This window comes from Propithecus coquereli, unplaced genomic scaffold (genome assembly GCF_000956105.1).
Source record: "Propithecus coquereli isolate 6110/MARCELLA unplaced genomic scaffold, Pcoq_1.0 Scaffold25, whole genome shotgun sequence".
Lineage (NCBI taxonomy): Eukaryota > Metazoa > Chordata > Mammalia > Primates > Indriidae > Propithecus > Propithecus coquereli.
The window spans coordinates 10,715,514-10,728,323 of record NW_012148063.1 but is presented as its reverse complement, the minus strand read 5'-3'; the positions used below and the strand labels follow the sequence as shown (position 1 = coordinate 10,728,323).

The following is a 12,810-nucleotide window of genomic DNA, read 5'->3' as shown; positions in this document are numbered from 1 at the left end:
GCAGATCTGGGTAGGCTGACAGTCAGAGAAAGCAGCTGTTCCTCATTCTATACTAGTAAAACAACGAGGATGTGGGCTTTGGGGTTTTGTTTTGCTTTTTAATCTCCAGAAAACATGGCATTATCTATCTAGTTATTTTGGGTTTTTGCAAAATTATCTCCCTTTTACAAAGAACTCACAATTGCCATGTAGGAAATGCCATATTGTCTGAGGAGTTTTCAAATATATATTGCTCTGCCGGGGTAGAAACTAGTCATCCTTCATATGTTGTTTCTCTTTGAAATAAAAGCTTGACGGGTATCAGAAACTACACCAGGACTTTACTCCAATGGTTACGACTTTCCTGCAGGTGGAGGTCATCTTCGCTTTACAGCCCAGGAAACCTGAGGCTCAGAGAGGTTGAATAACTCGCCCAGGGCAGCATAGCTAATAAGTCACAGAGCTGGGAAATGAAGCCTGATGTTTTAACTCCAAGCCAAAGTTAGGGCCTTGGTTAAGCAGCCGTGTCTTCCTGCTCCTCCACCAGGCAGTACTCACGACCGTGATGGGGAGGGAGAGGCCAGGCCTGCTCTGTGTGTCCGAACAGAGCCAGGTAGGAGCCATTCCAGTATAAACTTTTGAAGGTGCCAACTAGTCATGGTCTTTCTAATTAATAATATCATGGACTCGGGTGTCCCCTCCAATCGTATCACGAAAGCCAGGACATCAGCTGAGGGATGCAACTAGACATTAATAATTTGTAGAAAAAGCTGCCTTAATCTGTCGATGTCTATTTCTAGCAATGTCTTCATCAAATATTATACGTGAGAGCCAATTTGTCTTGCCCAGTCATGCATCTCCCTTTACCCTAGAAAGTGCTTACAGAAAGGAGGTGGTAGCTACTCGCAGGCTAGATTTCATATGCTGAGCCAGTAACTCAGGGAGATGAACAATGAACTGGTTTTTGAAATCGGTGTTTGCCTTTGGAAACTTGTGCCTTAGATAATTAGTGATAACAATCTCGAGGCCAACACTCAGTGCATGGAGGAACACATTTCATTTCTTCACTTTTATGCAGAAATTACACTTGCTACAGAAATGAGATACTCTAGGCTATGCATTTCTGGGCCGTTGGAGCATTTCTCAGGCGTGCAGAGTCAGTGTTCCGTCTTTACGAAGTTTTCTGGGCTGAGTTTCAAATGCCCGGAGCTCCCCGTCGGACAAGCCTGAAAAGCCATTGTCCAAGGCTGATCGTGTTACAGTTGGTCTTCTCCTCAGGTGCCTTTTTCTTTTTTAGTTGAATGGAAAAGTGTGTTTTTTGTCTTTTTTTTGGTCTCACTAAAATTCCAACCTACTGCCATAAGACCCACTGAATGGTGCTAGGAACTCATCCTACTAGTGGGAGCAAGAGAAAAAGGAGAAGATTAGCCAAGGAAAATTTTTGATTTGTTTCAAGGGGTAATCATTCAGATGCATATAAGTCATTTTCGGAAATGATTAAAAGCCTGAACAAAGTGCTGGGTGTTATTTTGTCAGTAACGCCTCAGGTCCTGAGATGCAATGTCGTAAGATGGAGTGACAAGGATTCAAGATGGCTTTTGTGTTTTTACCATGTCTGCAAAGTTACATTTCACACCCAAACTCAGACCCTCTCCTCTCCCCAGGCTTCCCCCACCTGCACCCAAATATAAACTGAGAAGCCCCTGAAACCCAGATCGCTAGTAGGCTAGAAGCATTAATTACGATTGTAGCTGATGTTATCACTGACTGTAAAAATTTCCTGCTGTAATTGGAATATAGATTCAACAGTTTTATTGAATGTCAAAGCACACAGCTGCTAGAGAGTCACTGCTGAACTGATGCATCTCTTCTCTTCCATGAAAAACACCTATTAAGCAGTCAGCATAAACTCTTCCCTTACAGCCTCTGACATCACCCTCAGGGCAGGCAGACACAGAACAGCAATTGCTGAATTGCGTATGAAAATTATAGTTTTATTGTCTATACAACTGAAGGTTTAACTCGGACTCCTGCTTCTGTCAGAGCTGGATAAAGAAGCAATTCTTCTCGTAGAACAAATAAGCACAGTACACTATTGTAATCTAAGAAACAGGCACTATTTATGTATTGGAAAGCCTTGTTCTCAATAGGGCTAACAGTCCAATGGCCCATGAGCCACTATTTTAGCAGCTGTAGAAAAGAAAGCCGTAGAAGTCACAAGGAATGAGATGCTAAAAGCAGCAGAGACAGTTGATCACAACGCCAAGGGAAGCCTTCCTCACATCCCACCTGCTCCCACCGTTAGTTTAGCAAGCACGACTCGTAGGTTGGGACCATGTACTTAATGTTGATGAAGGCGTCTTCTCCTCCATAGCGCTCGAAGGCCTCCAGCGTCTCCTGGATCAAGTCACCGATGTTCTCCCTCTTCTGCTGGCTGTAGTCGATGCCGTCTCCGGAGTTAACTGGTGCATGCAAACACATAAAGAGGCCAGTTATTTCTTTGCACTTTCCAGAAAAAGTCCTACACATCAGGCTAGGCATTTTCTCTGAATGCTTGTTAGGAGACACAAACATTCAACATTTCTACATGATTTAAAGAGTGGTGATGGTGACAGCTGTATAAAAATACCATGTCCCAGATTGGAGCTGATGAAAATTAATCTAAAATAAAGAAATGACAGAGTAAATGAAAGTGAGCTAGCCACAGGTACCAGACGGGTTATAAGTCAGGGACTCTCTTTCTCCATCTGACCACTGCGTACAAAGTGTTTTCTTGGGGCTTGAGTTTTCCAAAGTCACAGCATGACATATTTAGAAGGAATGGCCTGTCGCCAGATCAGGTTGTTAGGCCTGTGTGCTCTGAACTGGGACTCACTTTGGAAGCAGAGGCCTAGCCCACCCCTGCATCCTCACTGCTTTTGCATGCACGGCAACCTCTAGTGATCCAAGTGTTCAGTTACCTGAAATTATTGTGGTCATTCCAGATGCAGGTGGGACAGGAGGAAACTGCTTTTCCTGCCACGGCTGCTCCTGAATGACCACTGAATGTTTGGATGACAGTTATTAGGGTTTCACAGGGAGTTTGTGCCGCTGCTAGTTTTGGAATCTCCAAGTCCAGGGTGGTGGGTCAGCCACAGTGGAGTGCCTGGTGTTCCCAACTGAAGCGCAGCCCCCCAGAGCTTAGAAGTGACAGCTACAGCTGGCTCTCACATACTACGAGGAAAGGGACTCCTAGGGGTGGCCTTTGAAGGCCCTGAGGTCTTACATCCAAGATCCTCTACTCTGTGGCACAAACTCAATCTCAAATCATTTAGATAAGAGATATCTGATACCCCCAAATGTGAGATGTCTGACGAATTACCAAGGGTGTAGGAATCTGTCAAGAATGGAGCGAGCCCCTTTGCTTCAATCCAGACTATAGAAATTCCACAGCGTTTTTCTCTAATGATAGTCATTATATGCTTTCTGTTGCATTCCACTCACAGCTTTCCAAGGGCTACAATGGCACTTAGTCTCCCAATAAGCACGTCATTATTGTGCCTCTGCAAAGCGGCTAGCGTTACCTCTGTCTTATCTATGACGGAAGGAAAGTGCAACGAGGTGCCCTGCGAGGGGCCCAGTAGGAAGAGAATGAGAGCTCAGCCCACAGGAGCTGCAGGGCAGGGCCCCCCAGTGCAACTTAAAATGTGGTTTCACCAGAGAAAGGATTTATTTCATTCATAGTTCAAATGTAGCCCCAAATTGTTTATCTTGTTTGAATGTGAAAATAGTTGAGGGAAAAATGGTATTTCAAACCTTTTATCCTCAGTTATTTGGGACACTTTAAAAAGATTGGGTAATGGTTCAGACCAGAATAAATGTAACAATTACAACATTACACAGCATAGATAAGTAGTTCTTTTGCTTGATTTTTCCAGAAACTTGTTAGATAAATATCACTGTCTTCTACAATACAGAGAAAATGAATTGCTATCCTGATTAGTTTCCTTTGCTGGGGGTGAAGGTGGCAGAAATATTACTAATTTTCAGACAGAGAAACAGATTGTGAGTCACAACTGTTGTGAAAAAATTGCATATCATTTTTCATAACAGATGAACTTAAAATGGTTCAGAAGCCATTGCAATTAGGTGGGCTTTTTCTTTCTCATAGTGGATGCCTCTCTGCTATCACATGGAAACCTAGATTTAAGTTAATTTAAAGTTTGATTTACAGAGTATTTGATCATCCAAAATATCCAAATATATAGAACATTTGTATAAAACATATATAGAGAGGGAAAGAATATGTAGAACTAACAAGAGATAAGATTTTTGAACAAAAGTGTTCTTGCCCTATTGTCTTTGAGCAAAACAACGTAGATGAACTTTTCTTTCTTTTCTTTTTTTTTTTTTTTGACACAGAGTCTCATTCTGTCACCAGGCTAGAGTACAGTGGCATCAGCCTAGCTCACAGCAACCTCAAACTCCTGGGCTCAAGCGATCCTCCTGCCTCAGCTTCCCAAGTAGCTGGATCTACAGGCGTGCGCCACCATGCCCGGCTAATTTTTTCTATTTTTAGTAGAGACCGGGTCTCCCTCTTGCTCAGGCTGGTCTCCTGACCTGAAGGGGTCCTCCCGCCTCGGCCTCCCAGAGTGCTAGGATTACAGGAATGAGCCAAAGATAAACTTTTCAAAGACAGAAATGTAAACAAATACACATTAAAGTAAACAGACTTTCTGTTCTGTTTTCGAGATTCACGTGCAGTCTGATAAGCAAGGGTGCACTCAGGAACAGGTGCACGGGGAGGACCACGGGCTCCACTTCCGGGAAGTCTCCAAGATGGGGAGGTCTTTGAGTTGAGTTAGAGAGGAAGAGGAGGACGCTTGAGCTTGGGAGAAGGAGTTGTTCATATTAGTTACCTGTGCGAAGAAAAGATGTTAAGGAAGAAAGTCCAAAGGGTGGCAGGACAAAAATCAGCAAGGAGTCAGACAGAGGGGCAGGCGGGAGAACACAGCGTGACAAGGCACGTCCATAACACAGAACGTGTCTATTTGGAACAACTTCGGCTTCCTGGGATTCCAGTCAAAGCAGGTGGGATGTCCCATCGATGTCTGGCTATCTTTGTGCGTCTCTTCCCCCCAGATAACACTGCTGATAAACTCCTCCTGGTCATGGAAGAGGTGGCCGTAGGGCAAATGTGCCATGACCTGTGTTGCACAGGACGGCCGAGCCCCTACGGCAACCCCCTGGGGGGCACGTGGAAAATATAATTGGCGATGACGTTGAGCTGTGACAGCCTTGATCAAGTTCCTTATGGACAAAGATACATATATTAATCACTCATAAATGCTGCTTTTTGTTGGCATATTAGTCAAAAGGTCAAGAACTGAATAGGCCACGGGACAGACATATTTTCCTGCTGGAGGCAGAGGGGGTTTGGAAAGTCTGCACACAATGGAAAGCTTAACACGCCCTGTTTTTTCCACTGCCTTCCAGAAAGCAACAATGACAAGCGACACTGTATTTCATATTCTTACTTTTTAGAAAATATTTAACTGTAGGAGTAAGTAAACTATGTAGCTTTCTTGTTTTTCAACAGTGTATAAACCCAAATGATTAAAGAACAGAAGTTCCTTTTTCAAAAAGTGAGTTGGAGTTGGAATATTTTGTGTTTGCAGAATATGTATCATTTGGGCATTAAAAAGGCCAGAAAAGGAACACTCTCTTACTTTGCATGCCGTAATGATGACATTGCACTGTTTAGTGTCGAACTATGTTAAGAGGCACATGAGTAATGTGGTCTCCATTTCAAAACTGCTGTATTGTCACTTTCTCTGAGTACCTGAAATTGAGGTGATTAGTTGGAGCTCACCATTTCAAATACGTATGATACGATGCTGTTGAAAAATGTTTGTGAGAATAGGATGCTTAAAAATCCCACATGGTTGTTTACAAGTGTCAATTCTCATTGGTAAGATGACACTTCAATTTAGGAAGCTAGGAGTGTATTTTATGTCCACCAGCTAGAAATGTACATTGATGACGGAAAAGGTATGTTTTATTTATAACCAAACAGACAGAACTATAGCAATGGTTTAAACCAAACTTCGTGCTTCTAGAAGGATAATATGCAAGCAGAGCAGAACAAGGGATTTAGTTCCTGTTCTCAGACAGTCTTACATTCAGGAGACGTGCAACTACTGCCTAAAAGTTGTTCCTGGTCAAGAATTATTTTAAGTGTATTTATTACTCTAAGTGTTGAATTTTCTTTGATTATGTAAGCAATATGTTTAAGCATTAAAAATGTGCACACTCTTTTTCTATCTAAACCTTTTTCAACTGTCCTAACCTGGATGCCTTCTCTATCTAGGTGCCATTTTGGTCAAACGAGTGGGTTGTATATGTGCATCCCAGTCTCTTGTCTAGCGATGGCATCCTCCCGGTGCAGGAACTCAGATTGTGACTGTGAAGTGACTATCACACGCTTTGTCACCGATGGCCACTGGTAAGGAGAGTTACACACGACACATTTACATTTCACACAGATATCTGCCACTCAGTGGACCTGGACCAGCGGCAGACTTGGATCACGTAGGATTTTGATGAAGTATTTTCTCACCATGGTTTCAATTTCTAGACTGTGTGGGGAAGTCTTTCTTTTTCTTTCTTTAGTTACCATTATTGCAGAAAAAAAGAAAAATAAAAAACATCAAAGGCAAAGGAAGCAAAGCTAGAAAGGAAGGACAGTTTTGGTGGCCAGAGCAAGGTCTTCCCAAGTCAGTGCTGGGGTCTGCTTCTCTGTGCCAAAGATCGTCCTCAGTGCCGGCCACAGCTGCAGCTGTGATTGCAGGATGTTCTCTCTGCAGACTGAGCACTCTACTAGGCACTACAGCAAAATGCAATACGAGAAAAAAAGGCTCTTGCCTTTCGAGAGCTTACTAGCTAGTTGAGGAAGCCCAGCTAGCTTCCTTCCATATAAAATATAATGTTCGCTTGTTCCCACCATGGAAAAAATTGCAGGCTCAAGTCCCCTACGCCTTACAGAGCCTCACCTGCTATGTGTCTCCCTTGGTGCTTTGCTGGCCACTGAGACTTGCGTCTTGAGAGAATTCTGGTGCATTTGTTTTAGCCAGATGCTAGGGTTTCTTGTCTCAGAGACATGAAAAGCAGTAAGTGAATGTGTGCATGGCCACTGGGAGGCTCAAGGAGAGTTTGATTCAAATCTGAATTTTTCTCGCTCTTACACTTTTTGGGAAAATACTCTTAAGTAGGAAATGCATAGACATTCTTATATGAAGAGCAACACGCAAAGGAGTTATTTGGAAATGAAAACCTTATTCAAGGCATCAGAAAAATAAAACAAATAAATGCCTGCTCCAGATTGCTTACTCAGTGTGCCTGAAGTGTTCTGCATTCAATACCAAAGAGATGAAATCATTTCTGAAACCTATCTATACTTTCTGGTAATGACTAAGAAAATAAATAGGCACGATTTCAGGGAAGAAGCACTCTGTCAGCTGTGCAAATGTCCTGGTGGAAGCAACAGTGTCTCCCTCTTGAAGGGAAGAACAGGATCACATGATGGGGAGGCAGAGCCTTTGGGTCCCCAGGAGGAAAATCACTAGCCCCAAGTCCTTCTCTCATTCCTGAAATTGCTGAAGAGTTTGAGGCTTTTAGAAGTCAGTGTACCAAACATCCTTGAAAGAAATACTGCTTGGGAAATGCCATTCAAAACCACCTGAGTGAATCAGGAAATGATAAGAGATGACTCAAATGATGTTCCAACTCTCATTACCAATCTTCACGCTGAACACCGACTTTTAGAAACTTTAATTTTATGATGCAACTCGCCATGCTCAATAACCAAAACAGTTTGTGTTACCTCTTTCATACATAACAGCACTTTAAATGACAGTAGAAATTAGCAAATATCTCAGACAAATAAATAATGATTAACCTGACAGAACAACATTCATGTTGGCTGTAGGCATCACTAGACACTGACTCAGACAGACCGATCCTCCAGCACAGCCAAGGCTGAATGGCAGTCACAAGACCAAGGCTTTGAATTAAATTGCTGTGAGGCATCATGGTTTGGCTGCACTTCCTTTGGTCTGCCACCGTGTCCCTGGCCATTTGTGTGGCGTGTGTGTTGCATACACAGTATTTGAATGTGAATCCAGACCGAAGATATTCTCAGTATCAGAGTGTTCATCGACATGAAGCGAATTGCAGAAAGCACCTTGGTCACGCCACTCCCCATTGGGACTAGGTAATCTCACTGAGGCAACACTGAGTGCAATTTTTAAAAATGCTGACAAGAAATAAAATACTTTCTTACTGGACCAGAAAGGGCATGTTTTGGATTCTCAGATGCTGAACTTAAAAAATGTCAAGAGCTCTAAAGTTCAAGTTAAAGGATTTTTACCTGTCAAGACCTGTAACTTTGGATGGCATCAGTCACAGCTAAAGCTGCCTTTCTTCTGACTGGGTAGTAGTGATGTCATCCGCTGGGCTGAGAGAAGGTGAGCCCTGGGGCCTGGGTTCAGGCCTAGGCAGGGTATGTGCAGCTGGAACCTACTGCGTGTATTATTATTATAAAATGTTTCTTGGTGAACTAACTAACCCATCACAGATTTTCTGTTGGATGATTCTGAATGCATTTTTGTGTGTGTGTGTTCAGTGGATTTAGCAGTTAGAAGATTGAGATGACCAAAACAGTCTTCTCATTGTACTTACTGGGTTTTAAGCAGAAATATCAGTTTTAGTGAAATAAAACTAAAATTTATCAAAATAAATTTATTCAAAAGATAACTTATCCCGAAAAAAAAGATGTCCCTAAAAATAACTCATAATGTTTATGAGTTTAGAAGTGGTTGGTTTTGAGTTTTTGCTTTTTAATCTAAATTAAGAAAGGAGGAAAAAAGGACACAGATATATTTTATCTTTTAAGACAGTTATAGTTTTAATACCTAGATCAAATTGTCAGCATTTGTTTTGCCAGAAATATTTATTTATTTGGAGTTAGCTTGGACTCAATTTACTTTACAGAAATAAAGGGTTTTCTTCCATAAATTTGGATAATTGTAGGAGAAACAACTAGGAATTCCAGCCCAATCTTTTCTGGAGGTGAGGGAATGGAGAAGAAAGAAAAGAGGGGGAAAAATCTAGGAACAAATTCATTTTCTATATTGAGTAAGAAAAGAACCTTTTGGGGAGAAGTTCTGAGGTTATCTGCTTTTAGAATCCTAAAGAAACGCTTCTTTTCACCTTCCTTTTTAAGCTTTGCTGTATTATTAATACTTTGAGGGGACTGATCTTTTTTTCCCTTTAACCATAACATGTGTCACCCCATTGGGAATTCTGGGTCGTCCTTAGCCACTGCTTCCATGGCTGACTTCATATCCTCTTGGAATCTGAAGGTTTCCCACATACCCTCAAGTATGACCTTACAATGGGTATTTCCAAAGTCTTGGTTCATGGGTGTGTGTGAATCAGAGTTGCAATGGCTTTGCAACCAAAAACTTATAATAACCACAGCATCTGGCATGCTAGAGATGCCCAAGGGCTTAAATACTTCAATTCTTCTCAGATCTTGTTGACATTAATGAAATTCACAAGATTTCTTTCCTCTGAAGATAAAAGCTTTGAAGCAAGCGCTCGATTCCCAGCTGGACGTCTTGCTCTCTTCCTCTCTTCTTGACACTGAAGCTGGGTCACTAAAGCAAGAGGCTACTAAGCTATCATATTTCCGAAAGCTCAAGGAGACGTTTTCATCTTTGGAATGGGGTCCTTGATCACACGTGAAACCGAAGACATCGTGGATCTTGGCCCAATTGTCAATTCAACATCTAAATTTTCCTCAAATAGTCAATGACAATTTCTAAACAATTGTCATTTTCCAATTGCAAAGTGGATTCATTTCTCTATGAAATTAATAATAATAATTGGATTATGTTGGTATAGTGGAAAGAATACTGGACTTTAAGGCAAATAACCTGGGCTATAATTTTTCAATTATTAGTAGCTACAATGTTCAATAATTTACTAGCTGTTTAACTATGGGCAGGTTACTTAATTTCTCTGAATCTCAGTTACTGCCTCTGTATAAAGAAAGGACTGAACTTTGGATGATCTCTGGTTCCTACTCATCCTACCATTACTTTTAATAATATCACTCCATAACTTTGGAAGAAGTGTTTGGAAATGACGATTATTCCATGGATGCCTTGTATTTCAACTGAACAGATGATCACAAATCAACTATGTAATTCTTCAAAGTAAGTCATAAATCTCATAAGCATCAAAATCAGCTTTCAAATCAAGTCTAAAAAAACCTGAAAGGACCACATGTTTATATAATTAATTCTAGTTAAGAAAAAGAACACTGTCAAAACTCAAATTATTTGTTGACACAGCACAAAATGTTCCATTTTGCTATTTTGATAAATCTATAGAGCTTTTGATTCTTTAGAATAAAGACCAAATGTATGGGTTGATTTTTATTTTGCATATCCAAGTGACAATGATTTGGTCAAGACTACAAAAAGGCAAGTTGGGTCTTCTCTTACTAATGACTATTTTGACCTGGAAGTTATACTGAGAAAATCAGGTGAGCTCACCAATAGATAACTATAACAACAGATTCCATCATCATTGAATTAGCTGAATTCAAGCTTGTGAAGTGACAGCTTATCTCTTTTCTTGTTGGCCAGTATGATTCAGTGAGCAGACAGCATCAAGAAAGCAGAGAGTTCTAAGTCCAGGGTGTCTGTGTTAAATCTATTCCCTGCTGTCTTAGCTCTTGATGGAGTAACAACAACAACAACAAAATGTCATTAACACAGATTAGGTTATTTAAAACCAAGAATAGCCCTATAAACTACATACTACACTTACAGCAAATGGAAGTTTTGAGAGGTAACTTAGTAAAGTGATACAAGCAGTAAGTGATACTGGGATCCTGAAAAAGAGAAATTGAGGTAGGAATCTGCTAAAGTACTAGAAGAAGGATGGTGGGAATGTTCAGAAAGAGCAATCCGAGCGTCGCATGTCATCACACGGAGTGTATGAGGTAGCAGAACATTCACCTCTCTACGAAAGGAAGAAGTTTAGCCCCATAGGAGAGAAATAGCAGCAGAGAGGCTCCGGGTGCATAAATGTTGGGGAGATGCTATACTTGCTGCAGCCAACCAAGTGGTGCTTCCCAGGGCAGTCAATTGTTCATCGTAGCCTCATTTTTATGGTACGGACTATTTTTCTGTCTTTACTTCATTACAAGTCCTTAAAATATTAATAACATCATTCACAGACATATATGCAGGAAGACAAAAATCCAGGCTGACTGATTTCAAGGAATTTTCTTTCACTGCCATAGATACCTGGTCTATATGGGGAAATTCTAGGGTTAATTTCACATTTCATCCTTCCCAACTTTATGAGCATTTATGATGGTTTATTTTTAGATCTGGTAGGTATTACTTATACAGTCTTATAGATGAAGAAATTGTAGGGCTTTAAAGTATATGAGACAGACAATCAGCCTGAGAGGGACTGTCCAGGGATATCGGCGCTACTCAGTGAAGGTACTCCCGGTACCGTCTGGCCAGAGGCATTGGGAGAACTGTAACTGCAGTTTTGCAGGAATAGGGTGAGAAGGTAGAAAGTAGGAATCGTGTGAGTATCTTAATGGTCTTTCTATAGCCTTAAAAAACAAAAGCAAAAACAAAAGCTAAATTCAAGCCACAGGTGTTGGGGAAGTTTCAAGGTTCAAGGTTCCCATCCTCTGCAAAAACTACGAGGGTCTCTGGTTTTCCTTCAGGAAATTGTTTCTTACGATTCTCAAACAGTACTTGACGGACTCGAACGTTGTGTGTAAGCCCTCAGATCTCCCTCGCTGGGCAAGTGCTGACTGCATCTTTTAGCAGCACAGGCCCTGCACCTGGGCTTCGAAGATTAGATGTTGTCTTTGAATCCTCCTCGACGTCATTCAGTTTGCTGTTGCGTAGGGCGTGGTGGCTCCATTTAATAAACCCAGTTCTGCGACTGCTACTCTAGTTCACCCTGGGTGAAAGGTAATAGTCTATTTGGTCTTTCCATCTTCAAACTCTCCTCTTCCTAATTTACCCTGAAGATTCATTTTCCTAGTCACTTTCTTTTCCAATTATTAACCACTATCTCCATGTTGCATGATGGGTCAAATTCAAATTCCCAGTCACCTGGGCCCTGTCCAATGTGACCTCCCCAATGAAGCCAATCTTATCTCTTCTCCTTCCCAATGAGACCTCCTGCTCCACGCAGACTGGATTTCTTATTCTCCCCAGTGTGTGTAATTTTCATTCATGCCTTTAAAATTCCTCATAGCAATATCTTCCCCTCTTCCTCTTGGTAAGTCCAAGCTTACCTTTGTTCAAGGCTAGTTTTAGATTTACTTCTTCTGTGAATTTGACCCCATATCATCTTTCTTTCCTTTGAATTCTGGGAACAGTGGTCTGTAATCCCCTCCCCGCCTTATTTCCGCGCTACTCTAAAACCCTCAGCTGGTTTTCATGTTTACTTAGCTCTTCCCTATTTTACCACCTCTTGGAGAATAGGATCATGCCAGTTGTATTATAAACCCCATCCATGGGCACCAAATTCAAATTGAACATTTGCGAAATGAATGAATGAAAGAATGAATCAATCCCTACGTTGTGGGTTTACCGGATCCAGATACTGATATAAGCAAATTCAGCTCTAAATAAATTCTATGGGAAATGGAGAGTCCACCATTTGCCTAACTCTAATTCTTTATTTACTATTTACATATTTGTAAGCTGTTATTCATGGAAAGAGCATTTACGTGAATTCGAA

At 41.3% G+C, this 12,810-nt stretch overlaps 1 protein-coding gene across 2 annotated transcripts in view; it reads right to left on the bottom strand.

Moving 5' to 3' along the window:
• Nucleotides 1–1,776: 1,776 nt before the first annotated feature.
• PACRG (PARK2 co-regulated) overlaps nucleotides 1,777–12,810 on the bottom strand; it is a 538,852-nt gene continuing 527,818 nt past the window's right edge. Inside the window, exon 5 of one of the 2 annotated variants that reach the window (XM_012646805.1) lies at nucleotides 1,777–2,441. In XM_012646805.1, coding sequence (XP_012502259.1) covers nucleotides 2,281–2,441 — 161 coding nt within the window. In that variant the 3' untranslated portion in view covers nucleotides 1,777–2,280. The remainder of the gene's footprint in view (nucleotides 2,442–12,810) is intronic. The other variant, XM_012646804.1, reaches the window with a different exon arrangement.